Source organism: Epinephelus moara, chromosome 13 (genome assembly GCF_006386435.1).
Source record: "Epinephelus moara isolate mb chromosome 13, YSFRI_EMoa_1.0, whole genome shotgun sequence".
NCBI lineage: Eukaryota > Metazoa > Chordata > Actinopteri > Perciformes > Serranidae > Epinephelus > Epinephelus moara.
The window spans coordinates 6,246,059-6,272,289 of NC_065518.1; the positions used below are offsets into that span (position 1 = coordinate 6,246,059).

At 41.6% G+C, this 26,231-nt stretch overlaps 2 protein-coding genes across 2 annotated transcripts in view; one reads left to right on the forward strand and one right to left on the reverse strand.

The window, feature by feature from the left end:
- The window catches only part of LOC126400327 (vesicle-fusing ATPase-like), a 42,687-nt gene extending 25,972 nt beyond the window's left edge, over positions 1-16,715 (forward strand). The window contains exons 14-22 of the mRNA XM_050060966.1: positions 1,399-1,555; positions 1,708-1,841; positions 2,789-2,855; positions 3,005-3,084; positions 5,043-5,177; positions 5,417-5,530; positions 13,440-13,495; positions 13,730-13,802; positions 16,147-16,715. Coding sequence (XP_049916923.1) covers positions 1,399-1,555; positions 1,708-1,841; positions 2,789-2,855; positions 3,005-3,084; positions 5,043-5,177; positions 5,417-5,530; positions 13,440-13,495; positions 13,730-13,760 — 774 coding nt within the window. The 3' untranslated portion in view covers positions 13,761-13,802; positions 16,147-16,715. The remainder of the gene's footprint in view (positions 1-1,398; positions 1,556-1,707; positions 1,842-2,788; positions 2,856-3,004; positions 3,085-5,042; positions 5,178-5,416; positions 5,531-13,439; positions 13,496-13,729; positions 13,803-16,146) is intronic.
- Positions 16,716-20,314: 3,599 nt separating this feature from the next.
- wnt3 (wingless-type MMTV integration site family, member 3) overlaps positions 20,315-26,231 on the reverse strand; it is a 36,766-nt gene continuing 30,849 nt past the window's right edge. The window contains exon 4 of the mRNA XM_050060976.1: positions 20,315-25,215. Within this exon, the coding sequence (XP_049916933.1) occupies positions 24,736-25,215 (480 nt within the window). The 3' untranslated portion in view covers positions 20,315-24,735. The remainder of the gene's footprint in view (positions 25,216-26,231) is intronic.

Genomic DNA, 26,231 nt, shown 5'->3' on the forward strand with positions numbered 1-26,231 from the left:
CATATCGTAAAAATTCAAGTATGGGAATCACGATCAAATTTTCATTTGAACCTGTATGAATATTACTGTATAAAAATTAGGCTTCGAATAACAAATCATTCATTTGATATAGCCCCGACAGACAGGGCATTGGTGAGAGAGTGTTATGGGGGCGCTCGTTTCAAAGCACTTGAGGATTAAGGCACCTGGCATACCGACACAACAACACTTTATCCTGTTAAAACAGTATTCATCACTTTTTTTTTAATGAAAAAAACTCCTGATTCTTTTGATCATTGGACCCTCACTGACTCAAGGAATATGAATAACTCATTGGGTATTGGAGGAATAGACACATATTCTGACTTTCTGACAGCTCCAGAAGAAGGGAGTCTCCACTTGCTTTTCGTCATGCCAGCAAATCTGAATGAATTAAGGTCCTTCCTGGTGCTCATGACGTCAATAAAATGAACCTAACGATTGAATTGTGGAGAATCTGACCGAGCTAACGATGTGTAGCATCTCCATACTGACAAATTTTGAACATATATATTTGTATGTGTGGTCTAAGCAGCTAACTAATGTTCCAGCAAGCAAGTAGCCAACAACCCAGTTTCAAATATCCGAAGAACTTCTATAGAAATTAATTGATTGGAAGACCGGGAGTCTGATTGAGACAGGCCTTATTTGTCAAAATGTGTAGCCACACCGGGCTAGAGAGAGACTAGGTTTTTAATTGAGGTTTTACGGTATAAATGTAAATAAGTTTATACAAAAACCAACAAGTCTGTGTGCAGTCCTCCTCCCTTAGCTTACGAGACGCTGCTAGATACTGTCAGCCTGGACAAGTCGATCCGTTACCAAAAACCTGCCTTTTTAAGGTGTTGGTTAAATCATAATACCAGAACGTGACCGTGATAGCTTCCCATTTCCTCAGTGAATTTTTGGTAGTAATTATGACAAGAATTGTTCTTGTGCTTTTGAAGTCTGTGATGCCTTTTTGTCCTTGACTATGTGCTGTAGAGGTGTGGGAAAAATCGTCTCATGTAGGAATATATATTTGTATTTGCTATGACTCTGAATCAATTCACAACTTAATTTTTTTCCATCTGGAGAGGCTGACTTGTCATGCGCCCTTTCTGGCTTTCGTAGTAGATTATGTCGATTCTATGGAAGTCAGAGTTGGGCCAAGCAGAATGGCTACAGGCTAGTCAGTTGCTGCTAACGTTAGCTCTCAGAGTCTGTAGCGCATTTAAAGTGGACAGTGGAGCAGCAAGATATCTAGCTAGTCCCGTCTTCATTGAAGCCGAGTGATTGGTCACACTTTGGATCCTTGGAAGTATACATTTTTATTCTTACACACTCAAACAAACAAAAGAACACAACCTTAATGCTATCTATCTTTCTCTTCCCGTCCAGGCATTCGGCACCAATCAGGAGGACTACGCCAGCTACATCATGAACGGGATCATTCGATGGGGTGACCCGGTGTCAGCGGTCCTAGAGGACGGGGAGCTGCTGGTGCAGCAGACGAAGAACAGCGACCGCACACCGCTGGTCTCTGTCCTACTGGAGGGTAGGACTCACACACACAAACCTCGTGCCAGTCTACAATAGTTGAACACACATCAAACCACGTAAAAGGCCCCAAAATAAAAACTACATGTGTGAAGGACATCCGTTTGATTGACTACAAACAGCTGATGTGTGCTCGCTCCTCTCTCTCAGGTCCACCTAACAGTGGGAAAACAGCGCTGGCTGCAAAGATCTCTGAAGAATCCCAGTTCCCCTTTATCAAGATCTGCTCCCCCGACAAGATGATCGGACACTCCGAGATCGCCAAATGCCAAGCCATCAAAAAGGTAACACTCATTTATTTGAGAATTTTAAAAACCATCTCACGCTGAGTAGAAAGTCTTGAAATATAGAGAACTTAATTCAGTCATCTCTGGGTCTAGAAATGTTTGGGATTCATACAGAGAGCTTATGAGAGTGTGTGAAATGTATTTCCATCAATGATGCATGTACGATGGCAAAGTTAATTTGGTTGTTTCTTATCTTGTGGATGCTGTTAAGAAAAATCTCCATTTAACTGTATCAATATGAGACGTGTGAATGAAACTGAACTTACAGCCAGTCCCCACTCACAGCGGGTCTCCGAGAGATGCACGACTCACAGAGACCCCCTGTGTTTTTCATGATTTAAGTCTATTTTTGTCATGTGAGGTGGAGCATTATCTGCACAGACAGCTGCTTGAATCACACAAATATCCTGCTGTTAATGTGTTTTGAGGCTATTAACCAATTATAGATTGATTGATCAAGGCTCCCAGTCTGCTTGTGAGCTTGCCTGTTTCACTACAGGCAGATTCTCTTTACTTGCTACAGTGGGGGGTGAAATAAAATCAATACATAAAAACACTGTTGATTTCTTCCCACTGAGCTGACATGAAAACTATCTTGGTTCAGTAAATTTTCTGCAGTCAGCCTGGGGAAGGCAGGTTAGCCAGCAGCTGTCCACTCACCTCTTGCTGACAGACGGCTGAGACGTTTACGGAAGATGGAGTCAGTGTGGATTTGGAGACAGAATACTTACACACAGCTCATGTCTTGCTTATGTATTGCTTCTAGTGGGGATTCCCAGTTAGGCTCAAGAGCTCAAACTGACTCAGGAGGTATAGAAGGCATTTTAAAATCCAAACTGACACCATAACACACAAATCATTTTCTTTTTAGTGTTTTCAGGTCATGCGTTAAGCTGTTTTTTGCTTTGATCTGAGCGTGTTTGCTCTTTTATTCCCTGTGATAGATATTTGAAGATGCCTACAAGTCCCAGCTGAGCTGTGTGGTTGTGGATGACATCGAACGTTTACTAGGTAAGACTCCATTTGCTCCTCTGAGAGGCACTTCACTATAAGGCAGATAAAATGCATTTCTTACTAATGGATTGAATGAAATTTCTGCCTGAAGTTATCTTGAACATTAAGTTGTGAGTGTGAAATGATTGTAATTTCTTTCTCATCAGACTACGTCCCAATCGGCCCTCGTTTCTCCAACCTGGTGTTACAAGCTCTGCTGGTGCTGCTGAAGAAACCTCCTCCAAAGGTACCAAACACTTTGTTGTGGTGTTTATTTGCAGCGTGCTCACTGTGCGGTTGCTAGTCCTCAGGTGGCAGAGAGAGGGCAGCAGATCTTATGGATGCCAGCACAAAAGTCTTGTGAGGAATTGTTGGAGGTCTCTGGCTGCGACTGGCATGTGTGAGCGACTGTGTGTGAGCGACTGTGTGTGAGTGTATGGTTATTAGTGAGTGTTTTGGTCCAGGCCCGTTGTGCTCGCAGTGAATGGTGGTGGTAGAGACCCATTTCTCATAGTTTCTTTGGTTGTAGTTTGTGTGTGTGTGTCTGTTGTTGATGGGTTTGTGAATGAGAGCATAGCCCACTATATGGCTGCATGTGCATGAGAAGTGGCGCGGGGCCTGGTGTTGAATGCCTGGCTGCAGTGCTCCTCTGGGGTTGTAAAGCGCTGGGCCCAGCGGGGTGCCTGGGGCCGGGGGAGGCCAGGGGGACAGGGAGGAGAATGGGCTCTGTGAGAGAGCCAGGACCTGGCAGCACCGCCGCCTGTGTGGCACCTCATCTGCATGCAGCATCACAACCCCCCACGCCATGGGGGGGCAGCCGGCAGCCATAATCCCCCTGTCTACTCGCCACTCCTCTGCCTCTCCTCCTTCGTCTTCTTCTCCTGGTCCTTCTCCAACTTGTCGGCTTAGTGGAGCTACATTTCTTTCGCTTCTCCTCTTTCTTCTCTGCTCATGTTTGTCTTCTCTACTGTTGTCCTCCGTTGTGTTATGCTCTGTGCGGTTGTCCTGTCTTCTCCTGTCTCCTGTTATTTTCTATTCTCTGTGCTCTTGTTGTGACTTAAGGCCCCTGTACGCGGTCAACCTTCATCCGGGACTGCTCGAAATCCCGTTATCATGAGAGAAATGTAGCGAAATATTCAGTCAATCAAAACAGCAGTCTTAGATCTCACTGTGAGACACCTCCACCTTGAGCTTTGACGATAAAAGACAGCTGCTGCAAGGCCACATCTATAAACCAAGTATTTGAAATAAAACCTGAAATGAAGCCAAAAACACTGGGATAGTATTGTCACAAAGGAAAGGAAAAGAAACAGCATTATGGCCAAAGGAGTTTTTTGTTTGACGTCACTTTCAAAATGGGGGCTTTAAGTCCCTTCTGTTTTCATCGTGGAGCTACGACTCACTCAGTATTCATCGCACGTGCCTCTGAACTAATATCGCACAGTCAGACACAGACTTCTTGTAAGATATTATTAGACCCATCTCACACAGTGAACCTGCAACAACGCTGTTATCACACAGTGTGTCGGCACCTTCAGATAAAAACAGAATCCAAAATCTATGTGCCCAAATCTTTATTATGTCCATAACGTACACTTTTAAATTGGAGTCAAAATTCTTTTGACTGTTAAAGGTGCAGTATGTGGGCTCCCAGGAGCCCTGCAGGTAGGGTGGGTGTCCCATGTACAAGCTCTCGGCCTCTCATTGCATGTCACCCCATCCCCCCCCGAGCCTCCGAGCCTTAAACAATGGACGAACAGAATGGAAAAGATGACTTTTTCCCTGAGGTCTAGAAGAGCAGTATTCCCCAGGCAATGGGAGGAATGGACTGTCTTTATTTCAAAAGACATGGACACAGTTTCACTGTGAATGTCTGGACAATAAAAGGACATTTAACATGCAGACTCAGGAATACTTAACTGGTGTGGTCTCTATGGTGCTTATGTTTTGTCTATACATTTAAAAATACTTTAAATAAAGAGTTATACAAAAAAAAAGGTGCAGTATGTAATTCTGGAGAAAGAGAGTTGATTGTGGAGTCTCATTCCCAGGTTGTCAAATACTCACGGTCCGATTACCAACCCAAGGTCGTTGGGTTGGTAGCCATCAATTATCTTTCTCCAGAATTGCATACTGCAGCTCCAGGACAAATGAAATGTTTGAATGAACAAGTTACAGTCTAACGTCATGTCTGCTTTTCTTCAGGGTCGTAAGCTGCTGATCATCGGCACCACAAGTCGCAAAGACGTCCTCCAGGAAATGGAGATGTTGGATGCTTTCAGCACCACCGTCCACATTCCCAACATCTCGAGGGGCGAGCAGCTGGTCGAGGCCCTGGAGGTAACAGACACACACTTCGAAACAGAAGCACACACAAGCAAACACACCTATACACACATACACTTGACATTTACTTGGTCAGTGAAGGTGTTTAACATGTATTTCTTCTTTGTTCACACACTCAGACCAGGTGATATTCTTCCTACAATTCCTGGATGCATTCCCAGTTGGCGTAATGAAACTACCCCATTTTGATCCCACTCTGAGTGCTCTGTTTTTTCTTTGTCCCCTCTCCACAGCTGCTGGGCAGCTTTCAGGATGTAGAGCGGGCCAGCATAGCCAAAGCTGTGAAGGGCCAGAGTCTGTGGATCGGCATTAAGAAGCTGCTCATGCTGATTGAAATGTCTGTGCAGGTGAGACAGAGAGACTTTATTTGCATTTGAGTTTTTGCCACACTGGCAGAAAGTCCGTACTGATGTCGGTCTGTTGGTCGGTCGACCACTTTGGTCCAGACTGAATGTCTCAACAACTATTGGATGGATTGTTGTGAGATTTTGTACAGATATTCATGATTCCCAAAGGACTGATCATGATGAATTTGATGATCCAGTGACTTTGCCTGTAACGCCAATATGAGGCTCACTTTGTGGCTGTGAGTGAAATGTTGTGACAACTATGGGATGAAAGTCAAATCATCTGTCGGTGACCCCTCAGTCACATTTTTGTCCCCCATCCTCATCCATCATTTTTTTCCATCAGTGTGCATTACATTGTATTTGTAGCTGTGACCAGCAGCTCTATAACTCGCTCTATCAATTGGTTGGTTGATATCAGCATGGAGTTTGCAGCTATTGCAAAGTCATGTTTATTTTATTCTACCAGGGCGAGCTTGCTTGATAAAATAATCTCGTGACAACATGCGCTGGTGGTTAACTGATGAGAGAAGCTAAAACCAGAGTGGTTAGTTAACTAGAGAATGCAGTTTCTGGAGAAACTGCAGGTGTGAATGCTGCATGTTGAAAAGCTGACGCTACACTGCAATGCTGGCAGGTTAGTGGAGTTTCTTTCACTTTTAAGCTGACTATGCTAAATGTGTACGTTGTTTTGCTTCCACAGCTACATTATTCGAAAGCGCACAAATTTTACTCCATTTTGACCAAAATTTATGTATGTAGAGTGAAAAATGGGCGCGACAGTGAGTTAAAGAGACATGTTTAAGAAGCCCTCTACACGCGGACAGTCGAGTACCTGCCTCCAGCTCTGAACATTCCATCTAAGACAAACCAATGTCAAAACCTGAGAAGGACATTTTTACCATGCAAGTCTGAATATTTCCAAAAGTTTGAACAGGATTGTAAAGTCGAATACAAGCCAGAATGTATGAAAGATGGGGAACATTTTAAAGTTTGAATTGGGTTTCTACGTGAATGTATGAAGGAAAAAATGGGATTTTAAAATGTTTGAAAAAGATTAACAAACAGAACTGATTCTGTCACACATTGTCCCATGTCAACACTGCCATCATCAAGAGATTTTGCTCTTCTGGTGGATTTTAGTTTGCTCTTTCTGCTAATTGAATTTCCATGATCTGTAGTGAGATGAACCTCCTGAATTTGCACCTAAAATGCTGTCAAAATTTACTTTATATTTGCCAACAGAGCCTCCATAATTCACGACCAGGCAAGAGGCAGAAAATTATTACATCCTTACATTATAAGGGCAGTAAGCACAGAAACAAACCAAAAAGAAAGAACAGGGAGTAAAGAAAGAAAAGACAAATATTAGGTCACGGGATGTTTAAAAAGTCGAGGCAAATGTTCCTAATTTAAAGTAGAATATCTCCACTGTTTTTCTGCTTCTTCTTTTTGGAATCATATGGAATAGGTCATCTAAGATAATCCTTTATTCGTCCCACAGTGGGGAAATTGGCAATGTGTTCTGGAAGATGTAGGTGTTTAACAGTATTGACAACAATGGGACAGTTTTCCTGGAGCCACTGGTGGAATTTTGTAATTGACAGATTACAGATATGGCAGATTGGAAGGGGATTAAGATCACAGACAACCTCTGCAATTGTTGTACATTAGTAGGCGTCCCAATACTAGTCCTGAGCAGATAGGTCTCATTTCTTTGTCACATACAAAATATTCACATTTTTAAGCTGTTCTCGGTAAATCAAATGCTGATGTAGCTCCTTGTGCACTGGTGCTGTTAGATGGTAGAAAGGTCAAGTACTCTTGGGTGAAGGTGAGAGCAAGGCAGCCTTGTCTTTTTTGTTCTTTATTTTGAAAGACAAATTTGAAGTTGGCCCGGCGTCCCTATTATTGTTTTTGTAATAGTGCGGTCGGAGCTCGAGCAGCCTGTCCCTCCTCATCCTCGACATCTGGCCAGCATTCTCAACAGTCAACAGAATCTGTCTCCGTCACAAAAAACTGTCATCTATTAGCTGGAATGAAAAACTGTGTGGCTTTCCTGATGATTTGTTGAGCAGAAGGATCCAGTGCACTTCTAGTTCACAAACCATTCTGCAAATGGTTGAGATCCAGTACATTCATAGTTATGAAACCATGTTCTCCGCGCAGCTTTCCAAGTTACGTTCACATGTTCTGAATCAGAGGGAAGCTACTCATAAGAACAATCATACACACCTCGTGGTTTCAGTGTACCTACAATTTAGAGCAGAATCAATACAGATCAGTCATCCGACACATGCGGCAGGTTAAAAAAAAACATGTACATTAAACCCGTCCAACTGTGGAAGCAAAAAGGAAAACACAGACCACCAACTCACAGCAGACTCTTGGCTTCCTTTCAACACATCAGTTGTGTGTATGTAGATGCGTACAGCCGGTAGAGAGTCTCCTCACCTTTTTAAAATTGCCTTTAGGGGTTTTGTGGTTTGGCATGGGGGTTATGTTTTCCTGCTTTTTTAAGAGTCCCTGTTGACATTGGTGTACTTATTTCTTTCTGCCGTGTACCCAAATTATTACTTGCAAAGCCTCGTGGGGGCCCTGACCCTGTCAGAACACCAGGGTAATCAATTTGGTTGGTCAAGATCAGTCATACATCACTCCCTGAGACGCAGTGGCCTCGGGACTTTAAAGTTAATTGTATCTTTTGCTTGAAATACAACTCCCATTTGTTTAGCTTCAGCCACACAGACAATGCAGCTCATTAAAAGGACAATGTTGCATCATACACCAAACACTCTCTGACTCGGCGAGCGTGTGGCGAACATTGTGCTCATTCTCACCTGTTAAATAACAAGACAGAACAGTGCAGATGGAGAGAGAATCCTGGTGGGATTCTGCTCTGTGTCGGTGTAGGAACATGTTTGCTTCAGAGATGGGAACTTACTGCAGCACTGTCTCTGGGTGAGCTCTGTAAATGAAGAATCTTTGTACTCTGCGAGCACCAGGTTTCATGTGTTTCTGTCAGATTAGGAGTGAACTTCATGGGTTTGATTCAGGTGTAAAGATTCACTTGGTGCTAATTTATAATTAGAACAGTATGATTCTAATTTTCAGACTTAGTCAGGTTAAAGAGGGAGTTTTACATGTCACAGACAGTTAATCCAGTTCAGTTTAATTCAATTTAATACAACTTTATCCATCCCGAAGGAAATTCTTGTGCCAGAGAATGCTTCAAATTACAGTAACACAAATTAAGCCCAGTTGAGACCAAAGATTTGCGACGAGATGAGGTGAAAGAGGCAACTACTGCAATGTGCTGTTCTGCAACTTTCTAAAAACCTGCCGGTTCACACCATTGCAACTAGATGAGACGGTGAGCCAGCAGCAGCGGTGACTCACAGAGGGCTTGGCGGGGACGGAGCACCTGCAGCAGCAAGCGATCACGCCATCTGCGGTAATTCTGACATGACTAGTGACTTCATTATGAGCCAGTTGGCTGCAGAAACAGGTGATGTGCTTTACGTTCTAAAACCAGCCGCCGGTGATTTGACCAGCTGAGTTGCAGGTGACACCATCAGACCGGCCAGTTCACACCGCTGCATTTTCTCTGCAGCGTTCTAGAACAGGTTTATCTCGACACAAATCTTTGGTCTAAGCGTGGCTTTACTACCAACAGCTAATGTTCAAAAAACAGTAGCAACCAGTGGGTTCCCTAGGTCAGGGTCACACACTGGGCCTCGTTTTTAAAACATTAGAGTATTAAGTATCAGACAAAATATTCAAAATATACAAGATATAAAGTGTTAAAGAGGCAAAAAGCAAATAGCAGTGCCTAATAGAGTAACAACAGATGTAAGATACATACAGGAGTTCCTAAAAATGAACTAAAATTCGGGAAAAATGCAAATTGTACACTGCAAAGTAGACGGCGCTAGAAGCTTGATAGTGTAGGAACTCTAGCCCCAAGGCAAGTTAGAAAATATTAATATAATTTTGTGATGCAGATTCCACCATTTGATGTTGTTATGTTGCGTTTTTTGCATCATAAAAGTTGAAAGTTTTGTTTGTTTTTACACTTAAAATTTTACCCAACAAATTGTCTTAACCCTTTGAAACCTGAGCAAATTGGCTCGACTTGTTTTAGGAACATGGGAAGAAGGCAGTGTGCAACGAAAGAAGAAATGACCCAAGAAATTAGTAAAAAGACAAAATTAAAAAGAAGAAAATTAGTCAAAAAAAAGTTTCTCATTTCCCAAATCGTACCACTTTGCTCAGCATTCAAAGGGTTGAATATTTGAGGAAGGCGTCTGAAATCAGTACAAGAAAAGTGATGTCCAGACCAGATCAACATTTTGGGAGAAACACGTTTGCTTTCTTGCCGATCATTAGATGAGAAGATCCCTGCCACTCTCATGTCTGTACAGTAAATATGAAGTAAGAGCTAGAAGCATGTTAGCTTAGTGTAAAAACAACAAGGTGTGTATCAGTGGGGAGCTATGTGTGGAACTCTGTCTTGGCTGGGTGCAGTGTTGTGTGTCATTACGCTGGAATTTTTGACTTTGAAAAATAGCAATATTCAACACCATTTTTGATTCCGTGGGGGGAAAATTGACATCGAGGGCATGCAAGTTAAAGTTTTCATTAGAAGATAAATGTAACAGGTCCATAGCAAGACAACGACAGCTTTTCTTTTCTCGGTGAGCAGCAGAGAAAAGCAGAATGACTGTAGTTAACATTAACACCAACAACTGTTATTGTTGGAACTGTTGCCCTCCAAAAAACGCTACAGGTCCGTCAGAACACGCACCACAAGACTCATAAACAATCTGTCTCAAAGTCATTTCCATACTGAACTTAAATGAACCCACTAAAGCACATTACAGTTATTTTTCTTTGGTGCAATAATATGCATGAGCACTTTTTTTTAAATCCCATTTTAACTGCAACGAGTGTGTGAAGTGTATCTACGGCTGATCTCAAGATGCAGCGGTGTAAAATTATGTTATCTACAAAGTCTTATATCAGGGACTTAACATCAGCATGTCTCAGCCTCTGCTGCACAGATTCTGTGTCTGATCGGTTTCATGGAAGTGTAATTCTACATAACTGGAGTTGTCTTTAAAGATGAACTTGTTGGATATGAACTAAGATCCAAAAGACATTCTTCAGTTCGATCTTTACTCAGGCGTGGACGTTGAAACCCGAACAGTTACAGTAGGTTCCAACTGCAGTGTTGGAACTGTGTGATCCAAAAATGCTTTGTTTCACAGCATTTTTATTCTTTAATGCTGCTGAGACAGGAATTTGCGCTCCATAGTGGCGACTTCATCTCAAAGATCAGCTCCAGTGGCCTCTGAGTAACGTAATGTATGTTTACGAGAACAGGTAGCAGACTTGTGGCAGCAGCAGCAGAAATTGACCTAAATCTGACTGCTGGCTGGTGTTAATTTCTCCCCCTGACTGTGTGTCTGTGGTATGTTGATGATGTGTACCGCCTGTTTGGTGAGGCTGGATGCTGTGTAATTGCTGTGGTATGCACAAATGCAGCCATGTTCTGCACCCTGCACCCCCACACCTCACTCTGAGCCTGAAGAAGTATGAATCTGTGTTTGCCGAGACATGCTGCAAACAGCCACGCAGCTACATACACATTCACAGCTCGTCTTCGGTCTTCTCTTTATCTTTTTCCCTCTCATTCCAACCTCTCTGACTGCTCTCATGTCTTAACTCTAGTAGCTACAGGCAATTCCAGGCATACTGTAAGTTATTGCATAGGTTGCCATTAATTTTACTTCCTCTCTCCCTCCCCTTCTCCACAATCCTGTTTGCACAAACTGAAGCCTGAACTCCAGGACCTGCCACTATATCAAATTACTCTGGGGCCAGATGCATAAAACTCTGCGTAGATTCATGCCTAAAACTGTGTGTATGCACAAAGATAGAAATATGCATACGCATTCTTTTCATCAGATTTATAAAGACAGACATACACCTGATTCTGTTTTATAAATCTCAATCATTGTGGAGCTCGCTGCACATGCTCCAGCCTCAATTTCACTCCCTTAGTGAGCCATCAATAGATGTAGAAACACCCTTAAAGGAATACTTCACTCCCAAAATGACCATTTGAGTATCAATAACTTTCTCCGTGTCATGTTGACTATGTATGGAGAACGTTTTTCTCACATGCCTCCACGGTGGATCCAAAAACGAGGGGTCGCAGGGGTCCATGTTTAACAACAGTAAAACTATATCACAACATCTGTTAACAAACTCTCACACAACTCATGCAAGTCTCATTTATCCAGTCTCATGCTCGGGTCTTCCCAAGAGGACAGTCCTTTCTGACGGGGACTGAATGAAATGTAAAACTAATCCACACTCTCTTCAACTCTCTTCATTTATAAAAGCAATAATTTTACTTTGCTGAACATGGGAGCTGCTGATAACCTGCTTTCTCCAGCAGTTACATAGAATTTAGCGCTTGTGTGTGGGGTTTTTTTACGGCGCGAAAACCCATGAAAATGGGAGATAAACTCACTTACCACAGCCCGAGCTGTGAACGATGTCCAAGCACTGCGTTGACAGAGACAGATGGTATTTTGTGGTCATTGCACCGTAGATCATTGCAGCCGAGTTCCAAGTTCCATTTATCTAGTCATATGATCAGCACTTTCCAAACAGACAGATCTCTCCAACAGGGAACTGAGCAGAAGGTGAAACTTATCTATGTTTTCTTCAAAGCCAGATTCCATTGACAAAAACAGTAATTTTACCTCTCTGAACATGGGAGCTGCTGGTCTACCACTGCTTTGACATGTTTTTTATTTGTGCTGTTGTGTGAATTTGATGTTATAAAGGGTGAGTTTGGATTCGCAAGTCACACAGTTTGGGCTGTACCTGACTTCATTACGCTAGAGTTATGCCAGTTGAATCAGATTTGGCTGTTCATTACAAATGTTTGACTCTTCATGCCTTGAGTTTGATCATGAGTTTGAGAGTTTCGACAAGGTTCAGCAGGGCATTCAGTGTGACAGATATTCACGAAATATAGTAAAGAAGCTAAGTATGCTAACAACGAATCAGAAAGGTATTGACACTAGGTATTGAACACAAGCCAGAAACTGTATTGTATCAAGTTGCTGTGAGCTTTAAATTCACCACGTCTAAGCAGAAAGCACAAGAAAGTGTTATCTCTGAGCCTTAGAGGCAGTAGGGTCGAGAGCCGAGAGCCTCTCTTATACCTTTCAACAGCACTGTGGCAGGTTGCGTCTGAGGTTGCTAAGCAAACTCAACAAGCACCGAATCATCGCCTGTTTACCTGAAATCCTGAGTGCAGAGATGATCTTCTTCCAGGCGCTGTTTATAAGTGTGTAGGCCTATCGTTCGTGGGACAGATGTAAAGCTCTGGGTAGCTCTGCACTAACATGATCAACTTTATTTATCAGACTGAATATTTACAGAAGAAGGGAAAGATATCTGTCGGCTGTGATTGGTTTGTAACCTGACTCCTGTCTGACTGCTGAGCGTGGACACTTCCTGTATCTGTCCTTTCAAATTAAGCTCCCACATGGTCCAGTCATGTAGGTTTTGGTTTATTTTGACAAGGCGCACCTTCCAGTGTTCATACTACTAATTCATCACATTTCTGCAAACCATCATTGTGGTAAAATCTCAGTTGTTGTCATCAAACATCAAAGAGATGATCAGTGCAGGGGGGGAAAGGCGTCCGCATGTTTTTGTGCGTAGGGATCGTTTACACATCTGGCCCCTGATGTTCTAACACCTTGCCTCTGAATTTTAAATGAAACAGATGCATGTTGAGAAAGAAATTCAGACCTGTTAGTGACTGTATGTTTAATATATTGTATGCATATATGCACTAACGAGTCATGTGTCTGTGTTTTAGATGGATCCGGGCTACAGAGTTAGCAAGTTCCTGAGTCTACTGAAGGATGAAGGAGCGTAAGTATTCTTTTCCTGTTTTTAACCCTGACTCTTTGGAGCCAAACGGGATCGTCACTGACACTGAACACTCACACTGCGCACACATCTGTCACTTCTACCGCTCTTCATTTACAGATGTAGCAGAGAAAGGGGGAAAAACTAGTCAGAAGCACTTAATGTTTACATTTTTATCATCGTATGAAGTGTGATTGATAATAGACATTTTGTCTTGTGTGTTTTTTTCCCCTGCAGACTGGGTTCTGATAAGTTTGTGGCAATCTAGACTCAGTGGAGCCACATAGTGAAAAAGAGGCATCCTTCAATGGTAAGACTGCAGGGCCTGCACCAGTCTACATGTTCACATTTAGTGCTCACCATTTCCTGTCCAGGGTGAAGGGAGCCGATGTAGAGAACTGTAAACTGTGTGTTCAGCTCAGTGATGTGTGCCCTCAACTTACAATCACTTATATGCAAGTTGTGTCAAGCAGAAGTCCGACCAAAGAGAAATGAAGGGTAATTGGGCGACAAATCCTCTTAGAAATAATTTTTAGAAAACTGTAAATCAAAATCCACATTTTCTGGTGGGGTTTTTTTTTCCACACACGCATCAATATATATTTTTGTTTTGAAGATTACATGATTTTATGGGTTTTTGTTTGTTTGTTTGTTGTTTTTTCTACATCAAAATACACACACTTGAATCAACATAATGTGTTAAAGAAATAGACGCACATTTTGAGAGACTCTTATTTGCTTTCTTGCCTAGTGTCAGATGAGAAGATCAAACCACTGACATGTCTGTACGGTAGATACATATTTAGAGTCAGCAGCTGGTTAGCTTAGCTTAGCTTAGCACACAAACAGCCCAGCATACAAAAACCAAAGTGTAAAAACAGCAAGATGTGTATTTGTGGGTTTATTTCTTGGCCAGGTGCTTTGACTTCCTGGAGTCTTGTCAACCTCCAAGCCCAGTTGCCAGAAGAAGATGTTGGAATTGTATGTTTCTGCAGACCATGAATACATTTCATTTGCAGGCTTCATACGTATCATGTCAAAGTTTTTTTAAAGTGATGTAGAACAGTAGCTGACTTTGTCATCAGGACATGGAGGGGATGGTGGATGGCGTGTCACCCAGGCGAGACAAACCAACAATAAAACTGGTTGTGATTTAGTGAGTCATTGGTGTGTTTCAAGAAGCTTTCTAGGCATGAAAAGTGATTGTTTTTGACTGAGACTTTGCTACTCTGCCTGCTGGGATTGTGCCCTCAGACTGGGTATTTTAAGTCAAAACAGGATTTTTCCTAAACATAACCAAATGGTTATTGTGTCTAACGTAACCACACGTTAACCACAGCAATTTCAACATGTCGGCAACATAATAACACTCAAATGTAACGCATCTGTGGTTTACAGAAACGTACAGTCCCAACATTGGGTTGAACCTCCAGTAAAACCACAACTTTTTGAAAACAATGTTCATACACTTCGAATTCTGTACGCAGTAAACAAACGTGACATAACATGTCAATCACTGAGCTGGTAGGCAGATTTTACGGCCCTCAGACTGAGATGGGCTAGCTGTCGCCTCCTGTTTCCAGTCTTTATGCTAAGCTAAGCTAACCAGCTGCTAACTCTTGGCAAGAAAATAAATATATCCCTAAATGTTGAACTATTCCTTTAATCATGTCATTATTGCTGATATCTCTGGCTATCCATAGTCTGCAGTAAAGATATTTTAGGGTGTGCCTGCTTAACTGTACTTAAACTGTGGGCAGGTGTCTGCAGGTCCTGAAAATGTCTTAAATTCAATTTTATAAATATTTCAGGCTTTAAAAGTCGTTAAATAGTCTTCAATTTGAATTTCGGAGGTTTTAATTGCCACAAACATTTAATTTCTTTTTGTTAAAATGAGTGTGTTATGTGTGAAAGTCCATATTTCTGATGTTACAAATCTTTAAATCTATCTTCTGACTTCATACATGCACTTACCTGCTGGAAAAAGGTGTGTTAATAATCATATCTCTGTATAAAACATACCAGATATACTTAACTTTATACTTACTGATGACGCTTAATTTTAGAAAGATGATTTGTATAAGTCAGTCTTATATTTGGTTAAAAATTATCTTGAAAAGGATTTAAAAAGCATTAAATGTAAGTGTCAGATACCTATAGACTCCCTGACTGCAGGTTCTAAGTGTACGGACGTCCACAGTGACTTTACATTTTCATCACAGTCCCATGTGGTCACCGTAGTCACATAAAATAATACTCTGCAGCAGCGTCAGGGGAGAATTTCACACAACAGGATCAGAAAGTTCTCCAGATAACTGTGAAATGATTGTCCTATATCCGCATGTTGATAATGGCAAAGTTCCAGAAGATATTTCTCTTCTTAAAGTTATCCGGCTAACTTGCTAATCCTGCTTTGTGAGGAGCACCCCACGAGGACCGGCTGCCCAGGGTGATGAACAACAAAAAACTTGAACAACTTTTCAACTTGCAGCCGGAGAGCTTTGCTTCTCATCACAGCCTCAGAGACTTATGGTATAGTTAGCGCACGCACGGCGTGCCTAAAAATAGGTCGACTAGACAGGTGCTCTCTTGTGGCAGCGTGTCTCCTTTGCCTGCCTGTCTCTTCTCACTTTTATTTGTCTCTGATCACTCAGTTGCTGAGGAACGGAAGCCTGAAAGAGGCTGGCAGGAGGAAGCAAGCGAGAGATAGTTTCCATTTCTCTCTGCATCCTTCCCTCCCGTCCCTGAAGCTCTGTGCGCTTCTCTCTGCACTGCAGCTCTCTGCAGCAGCAGCAACCAACCAGGCAACCTCCTTCCTCCTCTTCAGCACTATGTGAACATGTAAAATAAGAGAAATAAGCAGTGTTTGTGGTATCTGTGTATATTGCATCTGCAGAAGACTAGTGCTGTAAACTCCATGTGATGCCCCCAGCACTCCTTTGGGATTTTATATGTAAGAGGTAAAAGATTTTGCATGCACGAACACTAATCAGAACACTGTTTGTTTATATAGGCTGTATTTGTATGCACAGGTTTGTAATCGGATCATTCCAGGACTTAAAAAATCTCACTTTGTTCTTAATCATGTCATGTACTGGCTTGTGTCTGACCTTTTTTATTTCATGAATAAATTAATTATATTACTGTTACTAACAAGAAACTGTAGTATTTGAAATGAACGATGAAATGATGATCACCAAATGTTATAAATGAAATTACCTCACACCTGCTTTAAATATGTGTTCATATACAAAACTTAGGGTGTACAGTAGAGCGTCCACAGAGGAATTTTAGCTGTTTATCTGTTGATTTAGTTCCAATGGTTAGCTCCAAAATGTCTCTCAATTTACCACAAACAAAACCTTTAGACACACAAGAAAAAAAACTTTCTACCACCAGTTGTTTTCATTATCTCCTCATAATTATGGCATGTTGAAATCTGAGAACTTGTCTTTATAATTATGATCTAGTGTAATTATCTCGTAATTATGAGAAATTTGACATCTCATAATGAGATGAACCGACTCAGACATTCGCGGTTAACCTCCACAGCATCTATGTTGTGCAATCGCTGCACAGCTCGACAAGTAAACACATTAAACCGTTTACCAAGTAGCTACTGCAGCCCGTCTGTGTGGGCTGCAGTGAAAGCCATCCACTGGCTGCCAGTTTCTTGATCCAGTCCCTGAGAGTTGTGGAATCAAAGAAGTCATGGCATTCCTGTAAAAGTAAGGAAATTAGAAAAACTGTTTTCCAGACCTGGAAATGGTTTGGAATTAGCAGAATGTTTTGGAAAAGTTTTGGATGCACATTGTTATGCCTCTGTGTCAGAAATAGCTGTGGTTGGAGGTGTTATGTTTTCAGGTTGTCCATCCGACCATCCCATTCTCCTGGACCTGATTTCTCAAGAATACCTTGAATCAATTTCTTCAAATTTTGGCACAAACGTCCACTTGGACTCAACGATGAATTGATTAGAATTTGGTGGTTGACATTCAAGGTCACTGTGACCTTGCGTCTATCTTATTCTCGCGATTATGATATGTCAAGAATGCCTTGAGGGAATTTCCTCAAATTTTGGCACAAACGTCCACTTGGACCCAAGGATGAATTGATTTGATTTTGTCGGCCAAAGGTCACTGTAACCTTATAGTACATGCTTTTGGCCATAACTCAAGAATTTATACGTAATTATGAGTTAATTTCACACAAATGTCTAATATGATGATAAGGTGATGACCTCTATATCCAAAAGATCAAAGGTCAGCTTCACTGTGACATCATAATGTTCTGCATAAAACACTTTTCTGGCCTTTACTTGACATCATAACTCCGGAACAGAAGGGGAGACGTTTGATCAGATACTGAATTGGTGACACTAATCTTTGGTGTCCACCTTGACACTGCTGATTGTATAGATCTTCTGTGTGTGAAGCATCCATGTTTTTACAGACGTGGATGTGAACTGTAAGAGAAACTTGACCGGTACGCTGAAGCATACAGCTGCAAGGTGATAATTTTGGTTTTAGCCTTTGTTTAAAATGTGTTCATAGAAATTCCAAAACATTTTTAACATTTTGCAAAATACGTTCCTTGTATTACTAATTGAAAATTTAGTGCTGGGTCGCGTGAGCTTTGAAATGTCACCTATAATGTCAAGTATCTTGTGATATTCATAGACCTGACCAGCATTGCATCACCGCCAAGGCCACGCCCCCTTGTGGAGGACAGAAACACGCTGTCACATCAGGAAAGAGACAGGAAAATGCTGAAAAGGTGTTGTTGATTGAGATTTGAGGCACAGAACTGCTTGTGACAGTTTATACTGATGGACAGCTAACATTAGCTTGATTTGGCTTTTAACAGGTTGGTTATTGACAGACAACACATAGCTTAATGATATCTAGGGATTTAATCAGGTATACTTTTTGACTGGATCACCAGGTATCATGACCCAGATATCTATAATATCCACTTGAATGGAGGAAACCTGAAGGGACATGACAGCGATCAACACTCAGGTCTACAAAACATTTCACTTGTCAAAGTTGTAATCCAAACACACGTCAAACTGCACTGACATCTGTAGGATCTTCTTTTTTTTTATCCTCCATAAAGGGGTTTAGCCTTAATGTTTTGTAAAGTACCCGTATGTGCTGGTCTGGTCTATTGTCATATGCAGCTAGTTAGCAACGAGAATGTCTAACAAGTGACTAAAGTTGGCGAGCACTAGCAGTTTGCTTAACCACAGATACCTGGGAAGTGCCTGTTTTACTCAATAAGGAATGGCTGTATCGCTCTATAGGCACGCCCATTTTCAACTACTTAAAGTCATGGAAATGGGGTAAAATGTTTTGAAGAGTTTTGAAAATTCATTGGTAAAAATGTGTGGGAACTTTGTGTTAGTAAACTCATGGTAACTCTGTGGCTACAACATGTGGTCCTGTTTTTACATACAAGTGTAATTAAATAAAAATGAACCAGAGCTGAGGGATTATAAGATGTGACCACTGCTTTCCTTAATTACCTTTTTTTTTTTTTTTTTAAAAATCAATTTATTTATGTAATATATTGCAAGTTAATGTCGTAAAAGTTGTCAAGAGAAAAATGTATATCATCTCATTATTCATATTAGCTACCATATCTTCTGAAGTATTGTGTAGTGCAAATGAACCACCAATTGTTCAGTAATAGTCTATATTCACCCTTAATTTTATTATTATTATTATTATTATTTTCTTTTAGGCAAAAGCTGGCATTATTTTATATTTTTCTTATTGTTAAAAATAGAAAATAAAGAAATAAACTGTTTGTAAACAGTATCGCCAGCGAAAGTGAAAGCCAACACCACATTTGCTATATTTTCATTTTTCGTTTTGTTTTGTTTTGTTTTGTTATATATTTTCTTTTTCTTTTTTGTTTTTGTTTTTCAATTTGTTTTCAATTTTTATTTTATTTTTATTCTTTTCTTTTTTCAATTTTTGGTGCCGTTTCAGCGATTTTTAGTAGCTTTCTCTTGGATGCCGGTTGCTTCCAGTCTAGCACGTTGTTGCTACCGTTTTATTTAGTCCTGACCTCACCTGCACGCTATGCCCAGGAACACCCTGAACATAGCAAAATAAGAGTCAGAGGGAAGAGTCCTTGCACTATTAGTGGGTCATATGTGATTATTGAAGGATTACTTTCAAGTCCAAACATTGTTTTTTAGGATAATCCTGCATAGTGTACCTTTAAAAAAATCTCATGAAAAGACCAAAACCTACAACATGTTAGTCCATCTCTCAGCACAAATATAAAGTTTAGTTTTGTCTGTATGCTCATTCATTTCCTTAAACACCTGGGCACTGTAATTTTCAGCAAATGTTACTCAAACAGGAGCAAATAGAGCATTTGTTGCAGTGGATTAATCCACATTCAGTGCTCTCATGAGTCTTTTTGGCAGCATGACTGTGTATGTGGGATTAAGGGAAAATAAACTACAGCGTGTGTGTTCATGGTAATGAAGGAACATGTCAGTCAGTGCAACAGTGTGGCTCACTGATGTGTTTTTAATAGTTTTTGGACAATGATGGCGCTCTAAGGCACGGAGGAGGAAGACGATATATCAGAGTTGGTTTTGGCTTTTCATGGGATTTGTTTGCAACAAGAAAAATGTTCTTTAAATGCTTAATTTAAAAATGAAATGTTTGAATCAGCGGTCCATGTACAACATGTGATACAACTAAAGACATGATTGTTGTATCTAGGGATGAGATACCTAATATACTATTAGTGTGTGTGTGTGTGTGTGTGTGTGTGTGTGTACTGTTGGCTATAAAGCAAAAAAACAGGAGACAGTTTTGTTGTTCAAATATATAATCTTAGTTCAGTCATACAGATATATACATTGTATAATAAATAATATTTATAAAAACATAACATTTACGATTATAAAATAAAAAGGGAATTATTCACTTTAAAACATTTGTACAAAACTTTGGATATAGCGGGAGAAGTGGAGGAGGGTGTGTGTGGGGGGGGGACTGAACACAGGAAGGTAGGCCCAGGTAGGGAGGGCTGTGTAGAAGATGACACAAAGGCTAAGCTATGTCACAAAGAGAGGACAGCCTAAACACTACTGGGTATTTCTTGTTGTTGAATATAATTAATAGGAAGCAGGTGGGACTGTCAGAACATGTTGTGTGGAAACCTCTCACAGTTTGTTCCACCATAGTGAAGAGCCATCCATCCATCCATCCATCCATTTTTCCATTCACCTCTGTTTGTCACTGGCAGACGTGATGCGCACACACACATCTTGCACACTTGAATCATTCAGCTCCTGATGAAGTTTCCCAAACTTCTTTTCGTTACAGGTTAACTTATGTATTTTTCAAACTGGATCCTGTTCTCCCATGTTTTTGTGTCTAAGTGACTGATGGGAACAACAAGTTTTGAAAGTGGTCCAGTTTTTAGCTGAGGAACACGCTGCAATGTAACCATTCGGGGCATGTTTGCGCCATCACTTTACATCCATTATAAGTGCTTGTTTTGACACTGACAGACTCGGATCCCTACAGATATAGACCTTTTTGTTAAAGAGTAAGATCATTTTTGTCTGACCAGGGACAGCCATCGTAAGACACACTTAAAGTCAGCAGAAACAAAATAAAACAAAACTTCCCTGGTTCCTTTTTTCCACTGTACTAACAATCATCAACACTGGTTTAGCTGAACTAAACTCTTAAAGGGAACAGTGTGTCAGATTTAGGGGATATAGTGACATCTAGTGGTGAGGATTGCAGATTGCACCAGCTGAAAAATTTCCCAGTTCGAATTCCTTCAGTGTTTATTATTCAGGAGGTTTTTGCCGTGAACCGACATACCAGCAGAGGTCTCTTCCTCTCTAAGGGTGCATTCAGACCTAGAGTCGTCTCCTTTGGTCTGAATCAGGGACTAATTTTGTTAAAAAGTTGTATAATTGCCTAGAGTTGGTTCGTGTTCTCACGGCAGCATTTACAAGCAGACCAGATCAAATGCCTTGTGTGAGAAAGCTGCTCTTGATTGGTCAGAATTTCCACGTGGGAAAAATCCAGGAAGTAAAGCAAACGTTGAAGAAGAGTACACTTGCAAGATAAATGTGACACTTTCTAATGTCACAATGGAGGGACAACTACGCAGGTTGATTTTAGCGCTGCTCATCGTGGACTATATTGCTGTCATTGTTCATTTTAGTCAAACCATACAGTTTGAAAACGAGGCGCGGCTCCAACTAGAAAACAATGTTTTGATGCATTGGATGTGCTGAATGTGCATATTAAGGCAGTACAGGAGGAGGTGCACATTAATAATCCTCCAGGACTGTAACATGCTCATGTTTAACCCAAACAATGTGTCATGTGACTGCAGTTGCTTCACATCCAGGTCGGAACACATTCTCATCACAAACCAACCGCACCAGAGTTCGTTTGTAACCGGACCGAGACCTTCCTTTAGAGATGGTCTCGGTCTGGTTGTTTTGGTGCACACCTGAGTGTGATGGCTGTGTTCACACCTGCCCAAACGAACCGGTGTGAAAACACCCCAAAACAAACGGACCAGGTAATTAAAACCAGTAAAAAAGCATTTTCACATTACAAATCAGTGTTTCTCCAAAGCTGCTGGCTCATCATTAGCTCAGCGCTTGCTAATTTGTGCTCACCTTTGTCCTCTGATAACTTAAGATCCAGACATTCAGGACGTTTGTACCAGGAGCTGAATTATCCGCAGAGGTCTGACCCACTGATTTCATTCGGTAAAAACACTGAATAAGCAGTTTGATTTTAAAAATCTGTGTTTTTTGGATGCTGTTTGGCTTTCGAAGGGGCTGCTAACTACAGTGACCAATGCAAAAATACAAATGGCACTATTTGGAGCCAGTGTTTGGTTTGTCTCCTCTGGGCTCCTGTAGAAACATGGCAGACTCCATAGACAAGGACTCGCTTCCTATGTAGATATAAACGGCTAATTCTAAGGTAACAAAAACACAATGATTCTTATTTGCAGGTATTACACCAATGGAAACATACTTAATATATTATATTCCATTTCTGCAAATGTATCTCCTTAAATCTTTCACACTGGCCCTTTAATTCACCCAGTTAGATGTAAGAATGTTCTGGCTCTATACACGCTAAAATCACTGTTTATTTAAATGGAGTCTGGTGTGTTGGTGATGCCGATTTCAGGGCTGTTGCGCGTTAAAAGAATTGATTTTACTCTTTAACAAAAAGGTTTATCTCTGTAGGGATCCCTAACATAATAGTGTCAGACACTTATAATAATCTGAGCCTGTCAGTGGCAAAAACAAACACTCTTAATGGCTGTACTCTGACCCTGCTCATATGCCCCAAGAGAGGACATAACAGCCTGTTTCGTCACTGCTGGCAGCAACTTTCTCACTCAGTACGGGACCAGTTTCAAAAACTGTTGCTCTCATTTGTCACTTGGACACAGAAATGTGAAAATAGGGCTTTGAGTTGAGAAATACAGACGTTACCCTTTAATGTTCTCAGACTCTACGTGAACTGTAAGTCTTTTCTGTCCACCCAAAAGTCACAACTGTTTACCTCGATCTGAAAATAATTTCCTTTTGTTAAAAAATTACAAGTCAGAGTCAGCCGGGCAGACGTCCATGCCTCTGAGGCAAAAAAAATTATATTGAGAGTAAATTATTCTTCCAGTATCTCCAAAACCAAAACCGCAGGGCAGGAGTGTTTTTGGGGTGTACTGACAAGAGAACAAGTTCATAAATCAGGCTTCTTAAAAACCTCAACTGTCCAAGTGAGGGAAAATCAGGAGAGAAGGAAGGGAGGGTGTGAAAGCCAATCAGAACCTGCTCCGGTCTCCACATGTCGTCACATGTCCCCCTTTTTCTTTTCTCTCTCTTTTTTTTTTTTTTTTACAGTGATAAAAGAAAGCGTCAGACAAAAGATGGACCTGATGAATGCATGAAGTGTTAGATAAAAAGATCTCCCAATAATCACTTTGCTCATAAGACCAGAATTAATATTAAGCATGCTGAAGCTTGACTCACGTTTGATGCGTACCTTTATAAAATGAAACAGCCACAAATGATCTTCTACTCAGTCATATAATTTGCTGCTTGTTTTTCGCCCCGTCGCTCCTTAGATATAATGTAATAATGTACGACTGTGTTGCATCGCACGTGTGGAAATCATGAGCAATATACAGGTTGATCGTGCCCGAACGCTGGAACAAAGTTGTCATTCATGAGCACTGCTAGCTTGCGACGAAGGAGAATTTGCTCGCGTAAACAATGCTCAAATCTTAACCACCTGGAGTAACTGAATAGTGCATACATATACATGTGAAGGGTTGTTAGTTAGTGGAATGAGCATGCTTGTTCACACACATGCTGCATACCTCTAGTCCCAGCCCAATGGTAATATTTCAGAAATGCAGGGCTATAAAATCAGACTGTAGCATATATCTTCCAGGCTTCCCGGTCGACTGGTGCGGTAGAGTCAGTCAGCAGGGAGAATAGCAACACTGAGGATTTCATCAGCTCAGTAGTTTACAAAAGACAGGACTGTGGCACTTCCCAACACCTGCCTGCTGTTTTCAGTTCAGTTCAGTAGTTACAAAGTGATGGTTTCCTGGGGCTGTGTTCAGTATCACTTACGACTAAGTGACAGTGTAGAGGTTGGTTTAGTTTAAAAAACAAAACAAAAGGTAAACCAGCCAGACCGGCCGGAGAAGTGAGGTGTTAGTTAGAAGATGCTTTTTATTCAAAAGCAAAAAGAGTCTGAAAGTTTTTTACTGCATTAATCTCACAGGTAAAAAGTGTTACTGTACATGCCGCAAACATGTCGGCATGGAGGGGGGAAATAAATAAAGACGAGGGGGAGGGAGGGGCCCAATGCTGCGGGGAGAGGAACAAAGATGCACAACTGTAGCTCCGTCCCATGAGAGCGGACTAGACCTCAGACTCAGATTGGTCGGGTCATCTGGTCAGATATTATGGAGATGGGTGTAGTGGTTTGGAAGACGGATTCTAGGGCGGGGTTTTTACAAATAAAGGTATAGAAGTATCCATAGCTGATGTGCCATTACCCATTAGGGCCTGAGTGTGTGTGCTGGTGAATATGTTTCTGTGTGGGATGCGTGTCAGGGGGAAGCAGGGATGTCGTGCAGGAGGTGGGGGAGTTGACGGGTGGGTGGGCAGCACTTGTAGTCCAGCAGTCTGAAAGCACAGGCCTCTCTCACTTGCACGTGTGGACGTCGTAAACGCGCACACACTCCTGACAACTGACGTAGCAGCACCAGTGGAAGATGCAGTGACACTTCTCTTTGCGTTTCTCAGTCCGGGTGTTGTGGCCGCGGCCGCAGCACAGCAGGTCGCAGCCCTCGATGCCGTGCGACGACACGTTGCAGGCTCGGTCGCGCGTTCCGAAGGAGCCGGTCTCCGGGTTGGGCTCGCAGAAGTTGGGCGAGCCCTCGTAGTAGACCAGGTCGCGCTCGGTGGGGTGTTTGAAGAAGTTGTACTTGACACGCAGCGTCTCCACCCAGCCTCGTGACTCGCGGTGTTTCTCCACCACCATCTCCGAAGCGCTGTCGTACTTGTCCTTCAGGTAGTCGCCCAGCATGCGGAAGTCTGGCTGCGCCCACCAGCAGGTCTTCACCTCGCAGCTTCCTGACAGGCCGTGACATTTGCAGCGCAGGTGCATGTGGTCGAGGATGGTCTAAGAAACACAGAGGACACTTTTATATTCACTTTGTAGGAATGTTTAAAACCAACATCAGTTCTAAACTTAATTTAATTCCTGGATGAAAAAAAAAGCATGTACATATGCATTTTCATTGCATGGTACGACACGACTCTTTTTTGATTTTCCATTAGCAAAAGTTGCTTGTGATACCTGGTACTTTTTTTGGTACTGCTAAGTGAGCTGAGGTGATACTAGAAGGTAGAGTCATCACTAGCAGGACACAAGACCTCTTGCACATAGCCACCATTTTTTTAGCCAAGATACTGTCAGTAGTAATCGTAATATTTTTTTATTCACTCCACCCAGATTTTAAAAAAATGGCAACTTGCGCAACTACGCTGCACACTCTGCTGTTCAGTTGCCAATATGCAGGTGTTCCCCTGATTGGTTGCCAAAGAAAGGATTCAGTGATTGTCACATTGAAGATGATGTAACTGCAGTTTCACGCAGCGGTGCTATGGCGATCAGCTTCTGCCAGCACTGGCGGGGTACTATCTGCAGTGGAAAATAAAATGGAGGAATGACCTGGCACCAACAGTGAGCTGAATCAAGTTGAGTCGAACCATTCAGTGGAAATATATTAGTGAAGCTATGTATCAGCCTGGCATGCATCCAAATTTTTTAGCTTTCATAACCCATTTTTCCTGATCGCTTAAAGCAATACTCCACCAAAAGTATGTCTTCAGAGTGTGAAGAGTCACTGCCTGGTGGCTTTGAGAGGCGGCTCTGAAGCAAGATTCACAGTAGTTCCAATGTATTCCTATGGAAATCCAGAGTCATTGCTTAAGGTGTAAAAAAAAAAACTTCTTTAATACATAGACCGATTCTCGGCAGTGAATCCATGTGTTCAGTGTGCCCCAAACAATTTTCACTTAGCAAATAAATCCCTTGGCAGGTCGTGGGATCAGTTTCTGTCACTTTCAGTGCCTGTTTACACCTGGTATTAACATGTATCTCATGTGATCAGATCACAAGTGGACAGCGTTCAA